Raw genomic sequence first — 25,464 nt, 5'->3', positions numbered from 1 at the left:
TCCTATATATTGAGCGCCTGCGAGTGAAACAGGCATTCTCTGTTCGACGATCAGTGGCCACATTTGCAGTTATCACCGCCTTCGAATCGCTTAGTTCTTTTGCCTGCGCAAGTCAGCCCAATAAAGATATATATAGTACACTCCCAGGCTCTTTATTTGTTATCATAGGCCTTGTCGCAACGACGTGACAATATACTTTAGCGAATGGAAAGGTTTTAATGCAGGTGAAAACTTCAGGAGAGAGTGCTTATAAAAAGCGGCTCAGAGCACTCCATGCGCGTCATTCCCTTCTTCCCCCAACTCCTAAGGAAGCCGCTACGCTCCGCTTGCCAATATTATTCTAAGAACGTTAGGGTAATTCCAAAAAATATTTTCTTCAGGGACACTAATACTAAATGTGAATATGCCCTTCTTCAAGTAAGCAAGAATTCTTTAGGCAACATCCATAGAGCTCTAAGTCAGATCCCAAAATAGTACTTCTATATACGGCAAGAGATACGCGGAATTCTCCACGTAAGCATTAAACCAATATATTTCTCAACCCAAAAAATAAAATAAAGTCTTTTGAGAAAGACAAGTTTGTTTAAGAAGTCATGAAAACGATCATGGTTTGCATTAGTGTAGCCGCAAAACATTAGGTCGCTGTGGATTGTTTTTCAAGTTTATATATGACTTGAATTCTGAAACGACGTTATGACCTGGAAAATTAAACATTTTAAAACACATGTTCTTTTTAAATACAAGAACCTTTGCTGTGATAGAATGATGAAACATATTAGTGGCAACCTAGCTTGTATATTATAGTAGTAAAAATCAGAATATTTTAGCGCTACAATTTTAAGAAATCAGGTATGACATGCATGAGATTTACATTCGCGGCACTAGATATCAAAAGCTACATTTCTTTTCGCTGTGTGCTCGTTGGTAAATAAGGTCATTTTTTTGCAGCATCGAGAGTAGTTAGAGAAAAATTACCGTTGCTGTATACTGGTTAAAACGGAGAGTTGATTGATGGCTAATTTAGTAACAATATCTTGACAGAAATTGTAATTGCTGCCGTTTCTGTTGAAAATTTCCAGCAGCTGTGTAATGTTTAACTTATAGTTGCGAGACTATAAAAAAAACATGCAGGGCAAATGTGATTTTGTTTGCTTGAAAATAGTCACAGCACTAATATAGAGACCTGCATGAAATGCTACAAAAGTGTAATAACTATAATTATACCCTCATTCTGAAATTTGATTTCTCCGAAACAGACATCTATGAGGAGCGTATAAATTTTTATTTGAAAGGCCACAACTTTTAAGGACAAACGTCTATGTAAGCAATGACTATAGGCAACATACTTCTGCCTAATGAGTTCTTCCAAAGTAGTCTTACTCCTTCAAAGCATGGCCGATGAATATTTTTATTCCGTTATAAAGTGTCAAAATTGATGTTTGAATGGCTTTCGCTAACGACTGCAGTGAAATGTAAGTCTTGCTTCCAACTTGAAGTTTTTCTCCGCTAATGAGGTGTTGTTTTTAGGTGACCGCTCCTTGTTGCTATTCAATTTTTAGGCTCTTTGTACGACGCTATTTTTAGGAACGCATATCCTGAAGGATATGCTGGAAAGGGAATCAAGTGTGTAATAGATATTCTTGTTTTCTCTTAGGACGTCTATTTCGGGAGGCATTAGGAATGAAAGTAGTTGCTGGTTGTTGCTCTACATGGAAATAATTATTTCAAACCAGTAGTCAGCGGGCCCATTAAATGCGTTTCTCTAGTAATAGCTGCGAGAGTTTAGTAACCTCATGCGTTTCGGTACTGCACTTCAGCTTTGTTAGAAAAGGCGCTAAAGAAAAAAATGTTCATGTCATGCATGCATCCTGTAGCTTATATAAGAAGCTAAACATGGACAACGATTAAAAAGGCAGACTTTCTTTCCATTGCCATGCAATTAAGAAATGTAAAAAATACGAAGAAAGCTTCTCTTGGGTGGGAACGTCCACTAGGCAGTTAAACAGGGAATAAAGCAAATGTTTTATTTTTTTTTCATACATACCACTGGATTGTTCTTTGCGAGCAGAAGTTCGTCCTTCATTACTACTCAGATAGTTTAGAACAGTAGCAGCAGCAATAGTCAAAATATATGCGCCTAAATATATTTCCTAATATTTTTTTAGTTGTTACTTTCTGCCTTTTTAAGGGTTTAGATATTGTTCTTAATTGAAAAAACATTTCGGTTTACTGTTAGTTATGACAAAATGTTAAATAGCCACACATTACCAGATTGTTTGAAGCTATACATTGAGTACCCCGTAGCTTAGTAAGTTGGAACAAAATAAAGCTCAGTAAACCAAGCCATGTAGTTTCCAGTAGACAATTACAGTGTTGTTTGCTGCTTCGACGCGACTAGGTTCGACCAATAATCATAAATAAATATTAAAAGAAGTATTTCGTTTACAGGGAGGACATTTTGCTTACTCTGGATAAAGAAGGAAGACGTGCAAAAACCGCCAAAGTGCTGCGAGTTTATAATGCTTGCATTGTGTACAGGCCCCATATACAACGCATTTCAGACCGAGGAGAAGCTATGCAATATTCTACGCACTCAACCACGCTTCCCAACACCAGTAAGGAGGGAACGCAGACATTATTATCCGTTCAGGGGTGGCGCCGGTCCTATTGCGACTGTGCCGCCGCGTTGACTTCCAAGGGTCAGTTTACTTAATTAAGAGAAAGTTTATCGTATTTAAACATCATCGAACGGCCTCATTTTTGGCCGTTGCTGTAGCAAGTTAGTGAGATAAATAAATAGGGAAATAAATAATTGTGTCTTTTCTACCTTTTCACGACAAGAAACCGGTAGCAGAGCGGAGCGTGTTATATCAGCTATACACATGATATGCACTTCACCACATAAGTATACAGGAAGAACTTGAGCGTTTCAAAATACTGAAAAGCTTATCACAGTAACCAAAGCCTGAGCATACAGAGGAATACATTTTTGTATATTATCTTCAATGCTACACGAACCTGTAGCTTATGTCAGCACACCCTCTCTTATGGTTGTTTCCAATTGCCAAAATTACCTAGTTCAGTTCAGTCGTTTAGTCGTCGCCGACTCTTCGTGACCCTATGGTACACGTCACGCCACGCTTTCCGGTCTCTCACTTTCTTCCTAACATCACATAACTTCATCTGCAGCGCCTCGAGGATGCCATCTAACCATCGCGTTCACTGCCTACCCCTTCTGCGGTGACCCTCAACCTTTCCCAACATCAAATTTCTCCAGCTACTCCTATCTTCTCATCACATGACCAAAGTAGCTGAGCTTTAACTTTAGAATTTGACCCTCCAATGAGCAGTCAGGGTTTATGGTCGACAATATCGACTGATATGATCTTCTGGCAGTCCAAGGAACTCTCAAGAGTCTCCGCCAGTACCACAATTCACATGCGTCAATTCTTCGGCGGTCAGCCTTTTTCACAGTCCAACTCTCTAATTCAAACATCACAACTGGAAAGACCATAGCACGAGTTATACGGATCTTGGTTGGCAGACTAATGTCGCTGCTCTTTACTAGGCGGTCAAGGCTAACCATTGCTCTCTTTCCCAGAAGCAGGCGTCTCCTAATTGCATGGCTGCAGTCTCCTTCCGGGGTAATCTTGGAGCCCCAGAAGAGAAAATCTGCCACAGTTTCCACTTCTTGTCCATTGATGCTCCAGGACTTGATAGGGCAAGACGCCATAATCATTGTCTTTTTATTGTTCAGTTTAAGCCCAAACTTCTCACTCTCTTCTTGTACGCGCATCAGAAGTCTCTTGAGTTGCACTTCACTTTCTGCCACTAAGTGGTATCATCCGCATATCTAAGGTTGTTGACACGTTTCCCAGCAATCTTCACTCCAGCTGAAGACTCGTCCAGACCGGCCTTCCTCATGATGTACTCAGCATATAGGTTAAATTGGCAGGGCGACAGTATGCAGCCTTGTCTCACTCCTTTCTCAATCGGAAACCAATCAGTAAGACCATGCCTAGTATTGACTGTGGCCCCTTGTCCTTCATACAGGTTCCTGACGAGACAGATGAGGTGAATTGGAACTCCCATCTCTTGGAGAGCTTGCCACAGTCTGCTGTGACCTACGCAGTCAAACGCTTTCGCATAATCAATAAAGCAGAAGTCGATGGGTTTCTGGAACTCTCTTCCTTTTTCCATGATCCAGCGAAGGTTGGCAATCTGGTCTCTAGTTCCTCTGCCCTTGCGAAACCCAGCTTGCTCGTTCGGAAGCTCCCGATCCATATACTGCTGCAGCCTACCTTGGAGGATTTTCAACATTACCTTGCCAGCATACGAAATAAGCGCGGCGTGCGGTAGTTGGAACAATATTTAGCGCTGCCTTTCTTTGGAATGGGGATGTAAACTGACCTCCTCCAATCCTGTGGCCACAGCAGGGTATTCCAAATTTTCTGACAAAATGTATACAGAGCGTTAACAGCGTCGTCATGGTTGAGGTTTTGAAGCAACTCAGCTGGAATGCCATCAATTCCGCTAGCTTTGTTCTTAGCAAGGCTGGCTAGGGCCCATTCAACATCACTCTTCAGGATGCACGGCTCTAGATCAGTAGTCAAAACCTTGTTAAGTTGGGTTTGCACATCCGGGTCCTTGTACAGTTCTTCTGTGTATTCCTGCCACCTCTTCTTTATCTTTGAGGCTTCAGTGAGGTCCCTGCCTCGTTTGTCCTTTATCACGCCCATCTTAGCACAGAAGCTTCCTTTGATATCCTACCTACCTACTTCACTCTAATTGTCTTGTTCTGTGTTGTCAAGATACAGGGTTCATGATCAGGTATACATCGAAACATAACCTTACTCGATGTTCTAATTTTACCTCAACTCTATCACGTAAAAAGCGCTATGGAAAGAACTGGCAAAAAGTCTTGGCTTGATGCTTCATTTAAGATTATCAAGTGACTACATTCTACACACCTCCGAGTAGCGACAACAATACATATTAGTACCCCTGCCCAGCCACGAGAAAGCGCCCGAGTGGTTTAATAGTAAATATGTGCGCTATTGCTGGTGAATAATTATTCAATAATTGCATACGTTTGTTTTTATGAACGGTTTTTCCTTACAGTAATATTTCAGGTAATTAGTCTGGTTATTATTTAGTTCATTAGCGGTAAGAAATTACTATTTTCCAAAGAGCTCAAAGAAAATCTTCACTGACTGCGACTGTGTAGAAATGTTCAGCAGCACGAGAATATTCATGGCGGTTTCAATATGTGCATCTTCAACGGACGTCATGCGCTCCGCTAGTATTCTGCAGAAGTAGAGCGGCGTCAGTTCCATTACACGCCACAAACTGCGTATGAAGGTTCCAAACGTCTAAAATACATTTTAAGATTTTTGCGAACTTTGACAGCGCCAAGAACAAAGCGGGGCGTGTCTTGGAGAATGTAAGAGCTCGCATCATATATATCATGTCGCAACTGAAATCGTACGCCCGAGGGTTTTCTATGGTGTACGAATGACCAATATTTCACTGTTTACATTGAAAAAAGGTTGCCTGTAATCGCTGATGCTTCCTCGAGTACGATGAGAAATCAGCGACGACAAGTTCGGAAAACCGCTGTGTTTAAATTAGGTAGTAAAATGTTTTCACGCAAGCTGCGCTTGGTAAAGTAATTTGAATGAGTTTATGTTATGTAGAAAGCTCGATAAAACGTGATAATATCTGAAGAATGGTTTAATACTTTCTCAGTCGCGCTCTTAGAGCTACGATTGACAGCTGTAATCAGTTCTGTCAGATAGACTCTGGGTAAAAGTAATCAGTTACTGAATATATCAACCAATTTAGAAATGTTGTGGTGCTGCTTAACCATTAGTTTTAGAAAGATCGTTTTTGGAATTTGTTACCGCCCGCCTGACTCAAACAGCTCTTTTTGCGAAGATCTTCATGACATCTTAAACCAAGTACTGGTACGATTACTCGGTACACCAGTTTTCCTTCTGGGCGATTTCAACTTCCCTTCAATTCAATGGACTCATTTTTGTCCGCTTGCAAAGCCGGCTTCCGCTGAAACTACTAGCTTTCTTAACACTTGCTTAGATTTCAATCTATCTCGACTGGTTCATCATCCTACACGTGTTTCTTCTACCACATCTTCTTTACTTGATTTGATACTAACGTCATCACCTGATATTACATCCCCAGTGATCCACTTGCCCGGACTCAGTGATCATGACGTGTTGCATTTTTCTGTTTTCGTACCAGCCTCTAAAAGGAACAAGCGCCTGAAACTTATCAGAGATTATAATAGAGCTGACTTTGCCGCTATCAATGCCGATCTTTCTTCTTTTCTCGACAGCATCTTATTAAATCCTAATGCATCAGTCCATGACCTATGGGCATCTTTTAAAAGTAAAGCGTTACACCTAATAAAAGCATACATTCCCCTAAGGAAGTCTATCAATCATCTAACGCGCCATGGTACACAAGACACCTTAACCGTTTATCAAACACCAAAGGTAGGCGTTTCCGAGCAGCGAAAAAATCGCCGACTGCTGACAAATGGTCCGCTTACGCCATTGCAGCAAAAGAATACACCAGAGCTTTGAAGGAAGCAAAATTTAATTTCTTTAACACCACCCTCCCATCGTTACTTAAAACAAACCCAAAGCGCTTTTGGAATGTCGTGAAAAGCCACGATAATCAAACTATAACCCTCACTAACGAATCAGGTGATGTAATACCAAGCAGTCATTGTGCTTCTGTACTTAACCTTGCTTTCACCCATTCATTTAGCTCCGCATCCTCTAGCAGCTTTCCCCCATTCAATTCAACTAATTTATTTACAATGGACCCGTTCATATTTGATTCATCTGGTATACACTCGATTATTAACAATCTAAAAAGATCTTCTTCGTGCGGCATTGATGGCATTACGTCCAAACTCTTGCAGGGCACTGCAGAATATAGTTCCATTATCCTAAGCATAATTTTCACGAACTCCCTTAACAATAGCTATTTACCGAAGGACTGGAAAACAGGCAAGGTGGTTCCTCTTCACAAGTCCGGTGACAAACATAACCCCTCCAACTATAGACCTATTTCATTGACATCAGTTCCATGTAAAATCTTTGAACACGTCATTTTCTCACATCTCGCTAACTTCTTGGAATCAAATAATTTTTTTCATAGCAGTCAGCATGGGTTCCGAAAGTCCTTTTCTTGCGAAACTCAATTATTAACATTCTGCAATGATCTTAATACATTTCTGGACACTGGCTTTATTACCGACTGTATATTTCTGGATTTTTCGAAAGCATTTGACAGAATTAACCACCACCTACTCTTATTAAAACTCGGCAGACTAAACATTGATCCTTTGGTTTTAAACTGGATTCGTGAGTTTCTTTCTAACCGCACGCAGTATGTTACCACTAATGACAGTGACTCTTCTGAGGTACCAGTCGGTTCAGGGGTACCTCAAGGATCCGTTTTAGCACCGTTGCTTTTCTTAATTTACATCAATGACCTTCCTAATCAAATCTCAAGTTCCATCTGTTTATTTGCTGACGATTGTGTCATATACCACAAGATCGAAAGCAGTGACGATACCATAACACTCCAGCATGATCTGAATAACATTGTAAACTGGTGCGCGATCTCGCTAATGGAATTAAACACTTCAAAATGTAAAACAATGAGAATCTCTCGAAATCAGTCAACTTGCTCCACTTACGTACTTAATAATACTCCACTTGACCAGGTTAATTCATTCAAATATTTTGGCGTGCCTATTACTAACAATCTCGCATGGAATCAACACATTGAATATATTACATCGAAAGCTAACCGCGTTCTTGGCTATCTCAAACGTAACTTTTCTCTAGCCCCAGCACCTCTAAAAAAACAACTCTACATCACAAATGTCAGGCCTATCCTCGAATATGCATGTTCAATATGGGACCCAGGATATGCCACTCTAATAAAAGTCCTTGAAAGCGTACAAAATCGTTCTGTCCGTTTTATACTTAACAATTATAATCGTACTGCTAGCGTTACTGATATGAAGATTGCGCTTAACCTTCCCCTTCTTTCTTCCCGTAGAAAACTATCACGTCTTTCCCTTTTTCACAAAATCTACTATCATAACCAGATACTTAAGTCACGTTTCATTACACCAGCGTCCTATATCTCCCCACGTGTGGATCGCGGTTTCAAAATTCATGTACCTTCGCAGAGCACAGTCACCTACTCATATTCATTCCTGCCAAGGACCTGTCACGACTGGAACCACCTGCCTGCGTCTTTAGTTGCTATCACCGGCAGCGATCATTTTCGCAAAGCACTAACAAATATTTCAGAAAGTGATTTTATTCCTATATGAAAACGTTTTTTTTTAGGTTTTGTTCCTTAATTCCTTTTCTTTCGCATACTGTAAGCTATCTGTTTTTGTTTATCTATTTTGTTCAGTTGCCATATTACTCATTTGTCTCTATTTTGCCGATGCAATTATGTTCTTCATCTTGTTTGTATTTAATTTATATAATGATGTGCAAAAGCCCCTCCCCTCTATAACGCTTCTTGTAAGCCCTGAGGGTACAAATAAATAAATAAATAAATGTTTCTAACGTGTCCTACACTGCGCAGGACTTGCATGTCTGTCTGACTGGCCATCAAAGGACTCCGACGAATTCAATGCTCATCCTATGTTCTGATATCAAATAGTATAACGCGGCCAACAGCTTCTACTATAGCGGCAATGCCATGTGGTTTCATGACGTCGCACAACCCGCCTCTATGTCGCTGTGGCACCTCCCAAGCAACGCCTGCAAAATATAAGCCCGTAATTTTTCTCCAACATTTAAGAATGGAGAGAATGTAAGACCACCTGAAGATGAAATAATGCTTCTAGTATAGTCGCATGCAGATCCTAAGCAAATTTTTAGCATGTTAAAAACCTAAGGGGGAACATTGGCAGCCTAAAGTACGCTAGGCGAAAGCCTTTGTCGCGCTGCTTCGACTTCTAATGACTGCATATGTTTGTTACTACTCAGACCACACCATTGTGTTTCTTTGTGAATGTTTTATTTATTGGACTGAGCTTTAGCACTAGGCGAAGGGGCTTGACGCCATTTACGCCTTCGTTCAGCCTCTCATGCTTTCCTAACCGGTGGCGCTTTCAGCCGCCGCTGGCCCATACGTACATTAATATTTCACCGTTTCGTGTTCAGAGAGTCGCTCTTCGTCTGCTGAGCCGAACCACGTGACACGGAACGGCTGCACTAGTTGGGAGCCACCCTCCTCCATTAGCTGCCGCACTAGGACTGACGACGGAGCCTGACGGAGTAGTGCTCGACACCGCCGCATCGACAGCTCTACCTGTTGACAAAGGTGACTCACCTTTTGGCAGTTGCGATCCCCGATGAGTCACCCAGGCGCTGATGTAACATAGGAATGATGGGAGAATGAGCCATTAACGGCTTTCACTTTAAGATGACGCATCAATTAAACTGCACCGACGCCACGCCTAACTACGCAAGCTCTATAGGGGACCCAAGTATTGTAGCGTGGCGGTGCGGGCGCCAATGAACAGCTAAAGTATTTACATATCTATACCTAACCAGCGGTAACTCACAATGAAGGAAAAGAACTAGGAAATTAGCCATTTAGTATGCCGGTCACAAGGACGAAGAAATAAGGAGCGTTAAGCAACAGGTGAAAAACACAGAAGGTAAAAATTGGATAAATTCGATGGAAAAGAAAGAGAGTGTGGAATTATACCGAAAGTGGAAAAGGCAGATCAGTTAGGAAGCTTTCTTTGATAACTCAAGAGGCAGTGCCCTACTTTTTGAAGCTAGATTAGGGTGCCAGAGAACACGCAGCTACCAAAAGAAATTCAACAATGAAGATGACGCATATCCTGTATGTGGTAACTCAAGTGAAACAATTGACCATGCTATACTCGAATGTACGGCATCCATCCGGAAATCGATACAGGCGCAGTGACTCTTCCTTAAGTTGTGGTGTGTAGAGATACCAGTGGCCGGGTGAAAAAACCGGCGGTGGAAGCTAGCAAAAAAAGACTGGAAGATTCGTGGCTTAAAACCAGAAAAGTGTCATAATGTTAATAATGTAGAAACAAAAATTCAGCAAATAGAATGATGGTATAGTTAAAAAAACAATAATTAAGATATGGGGAGAAACATGAAAAGGATAGTTACTGCTACCACTCCGTTCCGAAGGGGATGATCCATCCATCCATCCATCCACCTACCCACCCAGCCACCTACCCATCTACCCACTTACCCACCCGTCCGTCCGTCCGTCCCTCCATCCATCCATCCATCCATCCATCCACCCACCCATCCATCCATCCATCCATCCATCCATCCATCCATCCATCCATCCATCCATCCATCCAACAGCGCCTTCCCCGGGCAACGCCATATATTTGGCCGGGCCGACCGAATGGCTCGCCTGTAGACTTTCGTGTATTAGCACCGTCTGGACGAGGAAGCAGCTCGCTTTAAGAGCGCTCGCGTTCTTTCACGCTCGCTTTATTGAAAACTACTCGCTTAACGCGCGCTTTTGGCGCTTGCTCTTCGATGTCCGTCCTGAACAAAAAAACTGCCTTGCGCTCGCGCACATTCCTGATCTTGAACTAGCGCTTGGACGAAGTGGTGCTTGAAGTGCGCAGCAGTGTACAAATGTCGATGCGTTATTAGAAAATAGGCGACAGCAGTGGCCATTTTTGCACTCCAAGTACAAAAGAGGGTGAGAAGTTAATCAGAGGTCAACGACCACATCATGGACGACGTGAGATTTGAGCCAAGTGTTTCATTGTTACTCTACCCATTTGACTAAGGCCCAGATTTGTAAGGCGCATGAAACCATTCGATGCGCTGTTTGATTGTGAACTTAAAATAAAAATGAGGGGTTCCTTTGAGTCGTAGGCCCGCCTTTCCATATATGCCGAAATGTCAATTTTGATGACTATGCTGTTGGGCAATTGCATACTCAGAACAATTTACACGTAGCGTCCACCGCAATACAATGTGCATTCACATGTATACCAAGAAAGCTCCACCTTTCTTTCGCGTTTTAATATTCGTGAATTGCATCCAGCTTCTAATACTCGTTCCAAAATTTATCGAGAGAGAGAGAGAGACAAAACTTTAAATGAGCATAATAATCAGTAAAAATTCGCAGGAGCTAGGTGGTCTGTGCCCCTAGTCTAAGGCTCCGCTGGCAGCAGCTGACTTGCGGACTAGCTGGATAATCCAGGCTTGCTGGTCGAGGTTGTCGCTGGTCAGGGCCGCCTCCCACTGCTCGTGTGTCGGGCATGGCACTAGTAACGTTGGGTCAGGTTTGTCCTGGCATTCCCAAGAGATGTGATAGTGTGTGTGGCTTGCACCGCATCAAGGACAGTAACTCGTGTATTTGTTGGGCCTATCTTATTTAAAATAGACTGGAGAAAAATACGAAATTTACCGAGTAATTCAATCCCACAAAGTAAAAGAGAAAGTTCTGGACAATATGAAGAAAAATAAATTTTCGCTCAGTAGTTAATATTTGATTGTTCCTATAGGACATATATTGGTATATAAATGTTTTATTTGTTGAGTCGCCCTGCCATGGTGGCTCAGAACTTAGACATCTAGATTACTGGTCATGACGACGCGGGTTTTATTTCGGCCTCCGCTGCCGCATTTTGATGGATGTGAACTGCAAAGCGATCATGTACTAAAAATAAAAATATAACTGCCCGATAAATATCTACGGGAGGGGGCGGAGAGAGGGGGTTGAATTTTAACAGGCCTCCTCAACAGCGTCATCCATAACCATGTCGCGTTGAGGAGTACTTAAACACTACAAAACTCAACGAACATGATCACTCACTTGCATCCTTATTTACCCATGACATTTTATATAGTCTTCCTCGAAGGTAGTGTCTGCTTTCTAATTATAATAATGCATCTGCTTCTGACCATGTGTTGCCAGGCAACATCTTTGTTCTCTTTTGTTAGTTTTTCTCCTTACGTCATTGGTTCGAAATTAGCCAACCGGCCCGTCTCTGTAATGTGACATATTTCTTTGCAGCTCGCATGGCCATACCCTGAAAACCATTAGCTTGCTGTTTACCGTGCCAAGTGCACCTCAAAGGCAGGGATTCAGGGCTCTGCAAGTGTGCTGCTGCTGTGTGCTATTTCATAACCGCCTACGAATGTTCTTTTGTAACCTCTGAATTTAATGTTGCTCATATTTTAATGTTACTCGCTCATTCTGTTGATTTTCCGCGTTCAGTAATTATATTGAATTTTTCCACTGATTGCATGACCGTTAAGAAATGCCGTTCTAGTAACTCTTATGTGAGATCATCTTCGGCATTTTTTCACTAACACCTCGCTATTATGTAATGGGGCCCGAGCGACATCAAGCGAATTAGCGCCCACTTTTTGTCTCGGGTCCCTCATTTCTTTTTGAAATGAAATAAACTCAAACTTCAGTAAGATAATCAAACAATTGGGTCAGCATTAGGCACTCCGGCCAATGGCTAGGCCGATTACCTGCACAGTCACTGTAGATTATCAGAAAAAGCAGCATAACTTGGCGGAGATTTCACCAACTTGTACTTTTTAGAGGTTTGTTTTAGGCTGACAGTTGGGCGCCTTACCCGGTACTGTAATATTAGAAATAAGCTATTTTAAATACAAAAGTCAAATTCTAAAGTTAAAGCTCACCTACTTTGGTCATCTGATGAGAATAGATGAGTCGCTGGAGAAAGATTTGATGTTGGGAAAGGTTGAGGGTCACTGGAGAAGGGGTAGGCAGCGAAAGCGATGGTTAGATGGCATTTTCGGGGCGCTGCAGATGACGTTATGTGACGTTAGGAAGATAGTGAGAGACCGGAAAGCGTGGCGTGATATGGTCAATAGGGTCACGAAGAGTTGGACACGACTGAATGACTGAACTGAACTGAACATGAAAAAGAGAAAACATGGTGTTCTGTTTGAAAAACAGTACTAGATATGTAATCTGAGGTTGAAATATAGCAGAAGGTTTCTCAGGAGATAAATATCTCTAAAATTTATGCTTTATTTGTACATACGAGATCGGAAAATGTTATACAAATGGCAAGGATAATTCAGATTCAAAACACTCGACTACCAATGTTCAATGACAATAACATAGGAATATTGAAGTTCCAAATAAACAATCCGGCTGTGAAAAGGCACTTCTCATCTCAATAAGATAATGCATGCCACTTGGAGACGTCCATATTCATTGAGCGTAGTACTCCAAAGTTTGCCCATTTGTCGCAGAATTTTCCAGAATGTTGTCAGTACTCTGCCACAGCTACATGCCGAGTCCGCTGAGAAAACCGGGGGTAGAAATACAAGGCTCTAGATGTGTTGCATCACAGAGTATTTTGTTTTTCATTCCACGTGGGTTTTTCAGCGTAGTTACAGAACTTTTCCCCCGTCAGCATAATCAGTAGGACTATACCCACTGCTGGGCGCAACCATCTCTCATATTAACTAACGCGGCCCTGCTAACACAGTCCTACACCAGCTGCATTTTCTTGATCTATACGTACTTCATCCGTCCAATCATTTTCATGATCCCTGCGTAACCTCATCTGTCCAACTAACCTTCTGCCGCCACCTGCTGTCCTTTCCTTTACTTGAAATTCAATTTGTTACCCTTGGCCACTATTTGTCATCCTCTCTTCGTACTACATGCCATGCCCATGCCGATTTAGTTCTGATTTAGACTAGAATGGGAGGGTGGGGGGGGTTCTATTTTCGATTAATTTCTCTCGCACACTCTGCACGCTTCCTTTCTTTAACCCTACACTTACCAGCTTCTGTTCCATACTCTACTGCGTTGGCATCAACTTGACGAAAACCCTTTAAGTTAACCGCGTCATTTGAACTCTACAGGTAGGACAGGTAAGACGTAACAGTTATACACTTTCCTTTTGTACGATACCGACAAGCTGCTGATGTTGATTTGCGGTTGCTTGCCAAAAGCGGTAAATTACAATATCTGCCTCTCAGTTATTTCTTTGTCATGGTAGGTAACTGCGGTTATTACAGTCCCTAACTAGGAATATTCACCTACTACGTCCAGCGCTACAGCTGCTGCACCATTCCGATGCTATTGAATGCCAACTTGAAATCCTCCATAATAATACACTGCATCGCGCATATTTTGTCTTTCACTCAAATACATATTTACAATTTTAGCCTGGTCTTACGGTTCACTTCCACACTTTGTAATTTCTATTGTAATTTCTTGTCAGAAATGTTCTGAATTTTCTGGTTGTTACCAAGTTTATTCTCGGAGAGAAATCGCCCGCCAAATATTCAGTAAAACCACCGTCCTTGAATATATCACCGCACATAGACTCCCACTGTACAACTGATGCTGCTTAGTCATTGTTCTCAAGGGTTAAATATTAATACATATATCCTTTATGCACAACTTTCAGCCACCTCTTTGCGAAATTCACCCTTTACATTACCCCTTACTTGTTAGCTATTTCACACTGTGCGGAAAAATCTTAAGGTTATAGCTGTGCTGTAACCGCCCTTCGACGGCGACATGTATCTGGTACGCTATTGTACGGCACACCTCAGAAGACGAAAATGACTTAAATTCAAACTTTTTCTGAAGGTACGAGCCGTACCATAACCGCACTGTGATGGCTCTGAGTTGCAGCAGGTTGTCACTGGTATATTTCAATACGTTTTTAATGTGCTGATGTTCTGACATTTTGTCGGAACCAAGAGAGGGCATAGGCAGGACATGTAGAGCGAAGGCAGGACAAGCGATCGTCGCTAAGACTAACCAGTTGGATTCCAAGGGAAGAAACGCATACAGGGGCGGCAAACATTAGGTGAGTGGTGAGGTGAAGAAGTTCGCATGTGTCAGTATATGCACAGAGTACCAAACCGAGTTAATTGACGCCTTCGCCCTACAGTGGGTATATTCCGGCTGATGATGATGATGTTTTAAAGCACAGGAGTGATATACTGATAAACATGTTCCATGCAGTTTGATCTAATGCAGGATATTTGCCGCTTGGCTGTATGTCATTTTCTTCTCTGATACAAATTTCGTTGGCGAACGCATACAGCTGAAAATATGACAAATTTTGAAAGGACAATAGTTGCTTTAAGGGCTGTGGGAAAGCTAAATAAAGTGAAAGCAGAACACTCCTCTATAGGTAGTAAATTTAAGAAAATTATAACGACCATAGTTACGCATTCAAAGCACTGAGAAAAAGTTACAAACCCCATTCGTGCCCGCAATAGGCGAAGTTAAAACAGCATGCTGTCAGCAATCTTACATAATGCATGCACAGATACTTGTAATGAGGTGGCATTATTCATCAGCTGTGAGATTCTGAAGTCATCTTCATAACCGTTCATAATAAAGCTGTTTCATTTTCGCACATCAGACCGATATCTAAAGCATTCTGTAACGGGGATGAAACACATCGTCCTGAGCGGCCTTCAGAACTAAATAGACGAGCTTAGCCTATACCTCCACGCCATAATTCGTTTTTGGCCTGAATTGTCCACATAAAACGTAATTCCTTCAATTGTAGGTGAAAACATAATTCTGCTATCAAATACCATACCTGACACTGGACCTAGCGAATGCGCGTTTGACATTGAAAACTATTAAGATTCAAAACACAATTCCTATCCAAACTGTGAGTAGGACTCCCCCTCATGCAGTGCAGTACTTCACTATATTTTCCTTCGACAGAATAACCCAGTTATTCATAGTACCAAAACAATCTAACCCTTTTTCAGAAAAGAAGAAAAGGCACTCCATCTAAGCTTTGTTGTTAATCTACCTTTCTATCATTACTCTGCCTACCTCATAAAATAAAATTTAGTGGACCGAGAGGAATAAAATGAATAAACAGTATAAAGGAAAAACAAAAAGTTCATGGTCAGCACCAATTCGCAGTTCAAGAAGCGTTTAGGCAGGGTCCCCTCTTCGGCCTTTCAGCGCAATACCCACTGCCAGCGGTAATGTACGATTTTTCTTCCGAAGCTGAAAGCCTAGAAAAATATATGTTTTTCAGAAAAGGGAGCCCTAATACTATAATTATATATCACACCTAAGAGAACTTCCATCCATTCCTACCTTACATCCATCTACATCTGTCGTGTACTTTTCATTTTTCTTCTTCAGAAGCTAAGATATATAACAAACCTGCGAACGATCACCGCGCGTCCGAGATCAAGACAATGCCCTTGTCGATACTTTGGCCGAGGTTTCAACCTTCCTTTCGGCTAAAATATGCCATGGTATCTATGCCGACGACATTGCACTTAAATAAAAATATCGATGAAGGCAAAATTTAAATGACTCAAAAACGTGCGGCTATCACAGTGCACGAGGATGCAGAAAGCATTATTAACCTCATTTTGCAAATATTACGCAATGCTCATATTCTTACCTCGCCCAGATAACAAAAACCTACCCCTCATCCTCATCTCAATAAGCTATCGATCAGATGAGAAGTCAAAGCGTTTAATGTGTTTGGTCTCTATTGCTTGTCGACTTAGCACTCACACTGCCAGTATGAAATCCATCTAAACTCGATGACACCGCCTGTGTCCATTTTCACCTCTCATGCTGCAGAGGAGCCGCTGCAGTATTTGCCATTACTCACAATGCCGTGCTGCACATTTACTACGATTCAAAAACTTTCATGGAAAATTCTTCCAATGAAGAAATCACTAAGTTACTTTTTGCCATCCCCCAATCTTCATGACTTACCTCGGATAGACATATTTATCTTATTTGAGTTCTAGCATCCCGGTGAATGCAGAGAATACGTCAACCTGCAAGCACGGCCGAAGATCAAAGATACTGGAATGGCTAACTTCAATCCGATTCGGTTTGCGCATGCATAACAATTTTTCACGACCTCATACTTCGTTCCAAGGAAAAAAAGAATCGTATACTCAAATCTAGATACAAATATATTTAAAGAGCACCATATCACCTAGTGGCGACTCCAGTCCTAATTCTTACCCAACCACTATACTCCCTTTCTATTATGAATCGGAGAGAACAGTGCCAAAACCCCAACATGCAAAGAATCTGACATGGCATATACCACTCTCCGATCCTCCTCTGAGGGACATCAGTATGTGTACCTGTTAACAACGGGAGATAACATTACACGGCCCTTCTCCGGACTGCCAGCCTAGGCCCTGGGGCACGATTAAGACGTCGTTGGTCGTGCACCACTCCAATGGCAGCATGCAGATCCTTGAAGGACAAAGATTTTGATGTAATTTACGGTGTAAATCTGTGTCTTGGCCTCCTTAGATTTTTTTAAGGCCCGTTCATGTGACTTTGAGGTGGTTACTGTGAAAGTAGTTGTATTCGTGAAAGTCGAATCATTCTTGTACTGTGAAAAAACTGCGCCAAACTAAACACACCACAAGAAAGAAGACGAGACAAAGGCGCTACTCACAACTTCTTTCTTGTGGTGTGTTTAGTTCGGCGCAGTTTTTTCACAGTACTAGTATGAACCAACTAGCCCAAGAAACGTATTATTCGAACCATTCTATGGAAACGTTTTCTTATCTAGGTAAGCACTGCTTATAATACTGCATCAATATAACACGTTTCGTACGTAGATACTAACTTTATGACTCTGCACACCGTCATGACTTGCAAACATCCCTAGCATAAAATTTTGGATGTGCGCGCGCTTCCATCCTTATTGCAATGGCCACCGCAGGCTGAAAGGCATTGTTCACTGATAAGTGCTGTCTAACGTCCACTGAAATGAATTAGTGGCTAGTTTCGTTATATGCTCTGAAATTAGCGAATCGCTCTCTTTCTCACACATGGGCATAAAAAACTGCTTTAGTAGCGTTGACACTAACTGTCACTATTCCAAGGAGAAGCAGTGAGACTTGGAGCAATTGTTTCTTAATTTTAAGCAATGCTTTGAATCTTCTTCGACGATTTGTCAAACGCCCATCAGGCAACACCGCATAATTACTTATGAAGGCGATTGCACTATAAGATAGCAGCCTTGTCATGTGTCCGACAAAGTGTGGGAATTGATCCAAACGCAAGTTCATGAGATGCTTGATGACGGTGTTGTGCAGCCTTCTAAAAGTCCGCGGTCTTGGCCAGTCGTCCTTGTCCAAAAGAAGGAGGACGACATCTTTCGTTTCTGTGTCGGCTATTGGTAACTGAATAATAAAAAAGACGTATACCCGTTGCCGCGCATCGGTGACGTATTGAACAGATTGCAGCGTGCTAAGTACTTTTCATCTTTTGACTTAAGTGGATATTGGCAAATTGACGTGGCTGAAAAGGACCTCAAAAATACCGCCTTTGTTACTCCACGTTATCTATATGAATTTAGGTTCCTCTCATTTGACTTGCTCTTTGCCCCCCTCTGCATTCCAACAGATGATGAACGTTGTTTTTATGGGCCACAAGTTGCAAAGTATTCATGTGTGCCCGTCTGACATTGTAGTTCGTTTTCAGAAAATTTCAAACAATATCTTTAACGCCTTTGAGCAATCCTTGAACCCTGCGTTCGACTCAACTCACACTTAAACTTTAAAAATGCCACTTCAGCTATACTGAGCTCTAGCTTCTTGGCCATTTTGTGAGTGGTGAAGGAGAATGCCTGAACCGCGATAAGACTGCCATTGTCGGAGTCGGAAGGTTTCCTGTTCTAAATATTGAGGTCATTTTTCACCGCTTTCTGGATCCCTGTGCGTACTACTGGAGGTTCATTTATGAATTTTCCGATCCTGAAACCTGTCACGCGCCTTACAAAGAAGGGCACCTCCAATGTGCAGTCATTAGAGCAGCAGAGAGCTTTTTCTTTGCTTCGCCAGCGCGTTCAAACCTCACAGGTTCTGACGCACTTGGACGAAGTAGTTGACACCGACACCTAATAGTATAGGTCATGGCATGGTGCTCGTCTAATATCAAAATGATATTGAAAGAGTGACAGCATATACTAGCCTCAGCCTTGTGTCAAATAAATTACTCCATATCGGAAATGGAATGACCAGCGCTCGTGTGTGCCACCATGAAGGATTGGCCCTAACTTTACGGTAGATCATTGAAATTCGTCAGGAACCATTATTGTTCTTGCAGGTTGGCATGACCCATATGAACGTCTCGCAGGCTGAAGTCCACGCTTTCAGTAGTTTGCCATAACTATTATTTATAAGTAAGGTCGCAAACATGAGGGTGCCGACTGCAGCTGGGTACGGCAGCAACTTTCTAGGTACCCTAAATGCATCCGAGCTCACGGAACAGCTGATAACTAATCCAGACATCCTCCCACTCATTGGCTATTTTGAATGGCGTCATACGACCATCTAACATTAGCAAGTGACGCATGACTGAATGTAGAACTACGACGAAGCGACGCTTGCACTTGCGCGTCTGCCTGTTCCTGCCGTTCCATCTTGGGTGACTCCCTAACAAAAGCTACATGCAAAGCTGCTTGGCATTCCATGCTACCGAGAATGTGGAAATCCGCTATAAGCTAGATTGTTTTCGCTTGCGAAGTCGCCATGGGCCAGAACGGAATGGCGGGCGCAACACAAATGTTTTTCAAGCATAAGCTTTGCTGCGAACATTCGTTGATTTTTCCGGACCAGGTAATGTTGACCCGGAACCAGGGAGAAACCGTACAACAATCATGACGTCCTCACCAGCAGCTTATCCGAGGCCGCGCCGTCTCCGTCATAAGCGGACATTCGCCTCTGCATAATGATGTGATAGATAACCACGAAGTTACTCAGCCGCAGCTGCGCCAACGCCGCGCCGTCGCCTTCGAAAGCGGACATTCGCTTCTGCATAATGACGTGATAGCGCTGACGTCAGTCAGTCACAGCTGCACCGAGGCAAAGCACCGTCGGCATAATAAGCAGATACTCGCCTCTGAATAGTGACGTGATAGCCATAACGTCACACAGCCGCATCTGCACCGTAGCCTCACCGTCGCCGTAGTAAGCGGATATTCTCCCCGGCCTAATGACGTAATAACCATGACATTACTGAGCCGCAGCTGTAAGAAGGCGGCGCTGTCTCAGTCTTAAGCAGACATTCGCCTGTGCATAGGGACGTGAGAGCCATGAAGTCACTCAGCAGCACAATAGACGAGGCCGCTCCGTCGCCGTCTTAGGCACACACTCGCCTTTGCATAGTGATGAGATTGTCATGACTCGACTCAGCATAACCGACGCCGCAGCCGCCTCCTCTCTACCTCTACCGCCCCATTGCAACAACTCTCAACTTTGTGGCCCTGTTAACAGTACTGTTGTCAACCTGTAAACCTACCTTGCCGAAGCTGCCGCACATAGGCCAAGGGAGGCTGGCTAAGCGAAACGGGCAGCTTTGGTTTTGGGTACTTAGGTTAAGCTAGTTTAAACGTTTGACAGAAAATTTGACCGAATAATCTTGCGGAGAGAAGCGTGCGTTCCCCGCCGTGGAGGTGGAGTGATTATGGCACTAGACTATTGTGCGAAGAAATGTGGGATTGAATATCGGCCACTGTAGTCGCTTGTCCATGGAGGTGAAACGCAAGGCACGCTTATGATGGGTTAAGGTGTCCATTTGAACGAAATATCCGGATCTCTTCACTACGACGTCTCTAATAGTCTCAGTCGCTTTGAAACGTTGAGCCATAAAAAAAAGAAAAGAGAAGTGCGCTCCTGACAGAACAGTTGATGAAGCCACTGCCGCAGAACGTTTGTAAAGGGCGATTCAGCGGCCTTGACGGAGCGAAGCTCGCACCGCCTCGGCGACTAACGTGAACCGCTCTAGCGACAAGCGCTGCCCACTCGGGCGGAGTGAGTAGCTGACATGAAGTTTTCGACATGAGTGGTCTCTTCTCATGAATACCTGTTGAAAAACTCCACTTTTGCGTACTTGAATGAGGCGTAATCCCCTATTCAGAATATCGTCCAGTAATAATGCCCATGTGCCCTGACATGCGGTGAAGAATCGTTAAGGAAGAAAAATGTTGCGACCACTCAGCTTCAGATGTCATTTTCTCGCTTTAAAAAGAGTATGACGAAGAAAATTTCAGAAATGGAAAACAATACCCTGACCTTGTTATCCACTGTTGCTTACTTAGACCACCTCATGGTGAAATGACAGGTCTTAAAACTCGCTTTTACTGCCATTTTAATTAGGGGGTTGAAACTTCCTCTATCTCCAAGCAGCCACGAATTACAGATGCTAGCTCCAAATTCCTCTCCGAACCGGGAGGGAGAGCATCAAAGATGGACTTGACGGGGGAGGCCATATTACGGAGCGGTTCGAAACAGCGGTGTGTTAAAGGGGGTTCGGAAGGTTGTTTCAAATGGCGCGGGCCGCGCAATCGCGTGGGCTCGCGCCCGGGAGGGCGCTGTGCCGGCGCATGTTCTAACGCACCTTAACGTTCCTGCTGTGGCGCGACCGGTTCGCGGCAGGAACTGTATGGAGGAAAGAAAAACCATACGCATAGCGCTGCCGAGGGCGCAGGCACCTGCGAGCAGGCGCGCCCAACCGCCAGAAGAAATGACACAGAGAACAGATATTGTTTTCTTTTTTGTATAAAGTGCATGAGAAATATAGAATAGAAAGATGCGACGGAGTATCGCTCACACACCCAGACGCTATACATGGCCAAAATATTACAGTAGCTTGCTTCGCTAACATTGCAATCTTACATGCTTGCTTTATCAATACAAAATAATCCAGTTTGCCACACCGCTTGTTTCAGCATGGACCCAGTTGATATGAAATTAAATAAATTATACCCATATTCATTCCACGCATTCCATAACAACAAAGCCTGCAGAAATATAGAGTAAATACACGCGTTCTAAACACCTAGTGGTTGGTATTTGATGCAAGTAATCGCATGTGACCATGCTATACACAGCCAAAATACATGTGTAAATATTTATTATACCCTTCCTTGAAGCACTTTCGTCTTCTAAATGCACTCACGCCTCTCCACAGCACATGTGACAAGTTAAACAACACCGACCACAGAGGCTGTCGTCTACTGCAATGTGAAGAGCAATCAGCAGAAGAGACGGCTCTATGGAAATGTAGCTGTACGCATACAAGTCTGTCGTCTCACGAAGGGACGGAGAGAGAGATACACAGCGTACAAAAATCACAGACAACAATCGCAACTTTGGCCGGCAAGACAGCACGCTGAGAAATCTCAACGCTAGACTACACAGGCGACTGATGCAGACGTCGATTCGCATTCAAAACGAGCGAAATCTAAACGGTTTCACCGGTTAGCGCGAGGTGGCAGCCACACAGCGGAGTCAGCGGAGCTGTACGTCCGAGCGGAAAATTTAAGCGCCAGAGAGAAGTGCTCCCATGGTTTGACCTATCGTTTTCTCCCTCGTGTGCAATAAGGTGCGGCAAAATAGACGGGATGGAAGTGCCGCTAGGTTTCGGCTGGTTTTAATCAACTGTAATTACAGCTGTAATAAAAAATTTAAATTTATTCTTATAATTTCAAGTTCACTTACCTTGTTTCTCGTAATTTGGGGCACAATATTTATTCTGCAAAATACGTAAGGTTCAATTGGCACATAGGATAAACTTGCATAATATTTTATAGGAGATAGTTAAGTGCAACATGAGATATGTATGTCATGAAATTAGCCAATGGTGAAAAACAAATAACCGAACCTAGCGGCTCTGTGAAATTTGTATCGGCGCTTTGCAGCAGTTTCACAGGACATCTGGAAATCTTCATTAACCACCACAAGAAAATATCTTAACATTTACACATGACCGCTTGAACCATTCAACACGTGTCGCATTAAAAATATCCCCTCGCCTACTTCGTACGACTGCAAGGTCTCTACGCGTTACTTGCTGACAATTTAGTGTAGCAGGTACAAAAATACTACGACACTATCTGCAAATATTCTTATAGGACAGTATCTCATGTTTGAATATGAAGATACATTGAAAACTATACAATGTCTACAACATGCTATTCTGCGCGAAAGCAAGGACTTTTCTGCTTTTTGAACAGTTGTATATATAACTTTCTAAAATCATGTATGACTGAACTGAGGCGCATACATGGTAACTGATTCACTTTGCTGTCTTATGTAAGGGACATGCAAAAAAGGTTTTGTCTCGGATCAGACCCTCCGTAATACTGCTGGGTAGAAGATGGTGAGCATATGGTGCCATGGAACGGAACGACCGCTCGCGCTACATACATAATATAGGCGTATATGCACATAGGTTGTGCAGCTTCTCAGCCCCTATAAGTGTTTTAAACCGCACGCGCGTTTTCCTAGTTGTGTTTTCGCGGGCAGCAGGAGTGCGCATGAGCGAGCAGCCAATCCTGGGGGCGGGATGTTAGCGGCGAACAGACTGGGATAGATAAGCGCGTAGGAAGCACGGCGCGGGGCCTTTTGCCCCGGCTGGGAGGCCAGCGCGGAGCCGCCATCAAGCATCATGGGCCAGCGGGGTGCGCACGAACGACGGAAAGAAGACCGGCGACACGAAGATGGAAGGAGTGCCTGCAGAAATGGCCTAGGCGTTGTTGCATGTGTTGCTGCCACGCAAGGAGCAACGTTTCTTGTGCCGCCGTTAGCGCGTTAGCCCTATTGCTCGCCCTATTCGCTCCGCAATGTGTTTGTCTCTCAGCGGTAAAGCCCTGACACTATTTCCGCTTTTCTTTGGTGTTCTATTGTCGTGCGCATGAACAGCATGTTCTCAGCGCAGTAGCGCCTGATGTTGTTTCTTTTTATTTAATGCGTTTCCGTTTATCGGTGATAAACCGGTGTTTTCATGAGACTCGATATGCCCCTCTTCGGGTGGCCTTGACTCGCGGACCCGTTTTTTGATGGCGATTTCTTTACTTGGCACCCAACGTGAATTTTGCTCGAGCATTGATTTGCCGGCGAGTGTCGCAAAATTTACTGACAACATTCCATGCTTTCTTGCGTAGCTGTGATGGATGATCGCAACTTATCTGGCGCAAGTGCCCAGTCGACAACTGAATTTCCGTCTTCCACCCGTACGGGTTCTGTGCATGAGCAGTTAGGAGACCGGAAAAGCGAACCGTCGGATTTCGATAGCGGAATACTTGGCCTACTGTCCCAGCTGCTTGAATCAAAGGCATATTTGAGAAAATGGTGGAAAGTGAGACAAATACCGTTAGCGGCCAATCCTTCGTATCGTGAAGCACGGTCGTACTTGTCTTACATGCCAGACAGCGATGGCAAGGGGAGGTAAACCTCCGGGCTTCTTGCAACCTGTGGAAAGCCGTTACCCATGGCAAATTGTTGCTTGTGACGTAATGGGCCTTTTTCCTAAATCTTTGAAAGGGACCCGCTACTTTATAGTGTAACAGAGCATTTCTCTAAATGGGTAGAATTACTCCCGCTGCATAATCTGGACATGAAGATAATCTGGGATAAACTCCTGACGTATTCACCAGCTTCGGATTCCCGACGCAGCTGATCACTGATAATGCGAAGTATTTTACGCACAGAGTTCCTCAGGACAGCTGTGCAACAGTTTTTAATGATTTTTTCACATCTGTTTTCACTAACGAAGACCATTCCAACCTACCTAGCCCACAAGAAACCGATTTCCCTTTCATGAGTGCAATAGACATCACTATAGAAGGCATTGCATCTCTAATCAAAAGTCTCAAAATATCTACTTCTTCAGGATTAGACGGAATAAATACCAAAATTCTAAAACACACTGTAGATGCCTCTAGCCTCATTCTCTGTAATATTTTCAAACAGTCATTAGAAACTGGCGAAATTCCGCATGACTGGAAGATTGGTCAAATAATCCCCGTGTATAAATCTGGTAACAAACACTCTGTCAGTAACTACCGCCCCATATCGCTAACAAGTGTTCCATGCAAATTACTAGAACACATCATTGCATCTAACGTTGCCTTCCACCTGGAGCGAAACGGTTTCTTCGCACACCAACACGGTTTCAGAAAAGGGTTTTCCTGTGATACACAATTATTAGAATTTACTACTGACCTCTTTAAGAACATGGACGAAAATTACCAGACTGACTGCATATTCATTGATTTCTCTCGTGCATTCGACCGCGTCGCCCACTGTCGCCTCATAGCTAAATTGTCACTGCTTAATTTAGACAACCTAACACTCTCTTGGATTAGAAACTTTATATCATTTCGCAAGCAGTTCACTGTTTTCAATAACTTTTCATCTCCCCTTAGCGACGTCACATCTGGCGTTCCTCAAGGTAGCGTCCTCGGTCCTTTATTATTTTTAATATACTATAATGACCTCCCATTTCACATAAGATCATCAGTTTGACTGTTCGCCGATGACTGCATAATTTATCGTAAAATCCGTTCTCTCACTGACCATGTCATCCTTCAGCAGGACTTGAAGTACGTAACTAACTGGT

The 25,464-nt window shown here is 43.1% G+C and overlaps 1 protein-coding gene across 1 annotated transcript in view; it reads left to right on the top strand.

The window, feature by feature from the left end:
• Positions 1-2,690, top strand: part of LOC146170897 (uncharacterized) — a 35,716-nt gene extending 33,026 nt beyond the window's left edge. Inside the window, exon 7 of the mRNA XM_084586718.1 lies at positions 2,449-2,690. Within this exon, the coding sequence (XP_084442844.1) occupies positions 2,449-2,690 (242 nt within the window). The remainder of the gene's footprint in view (positions 1-2,448) is intronic.
• Positions 2,691-25,464: the final 22,774 nt, after the last annotated feature.

Source organism: Amblyomma maculatum, unplaced genomic scaffold, assembly GCF_055883805.1.
Source record: "Amblyomma maculatum isolate TAMU_Amacu unplaced genomic scaffold, ASM5588380v1 scaffold_28, whole genome shotgun sequence".
NCBI classification, from domain to species: domain Eukaryota; kingdom Metazoa; phylum Arthropoda; class Arachnida; order Ixodida; family Ixodidae; genus Amblyomma; species Amblyomma maculatum.
This window is presented reverse-complemented; position numbering and strand designations above follow the sequence as displayed.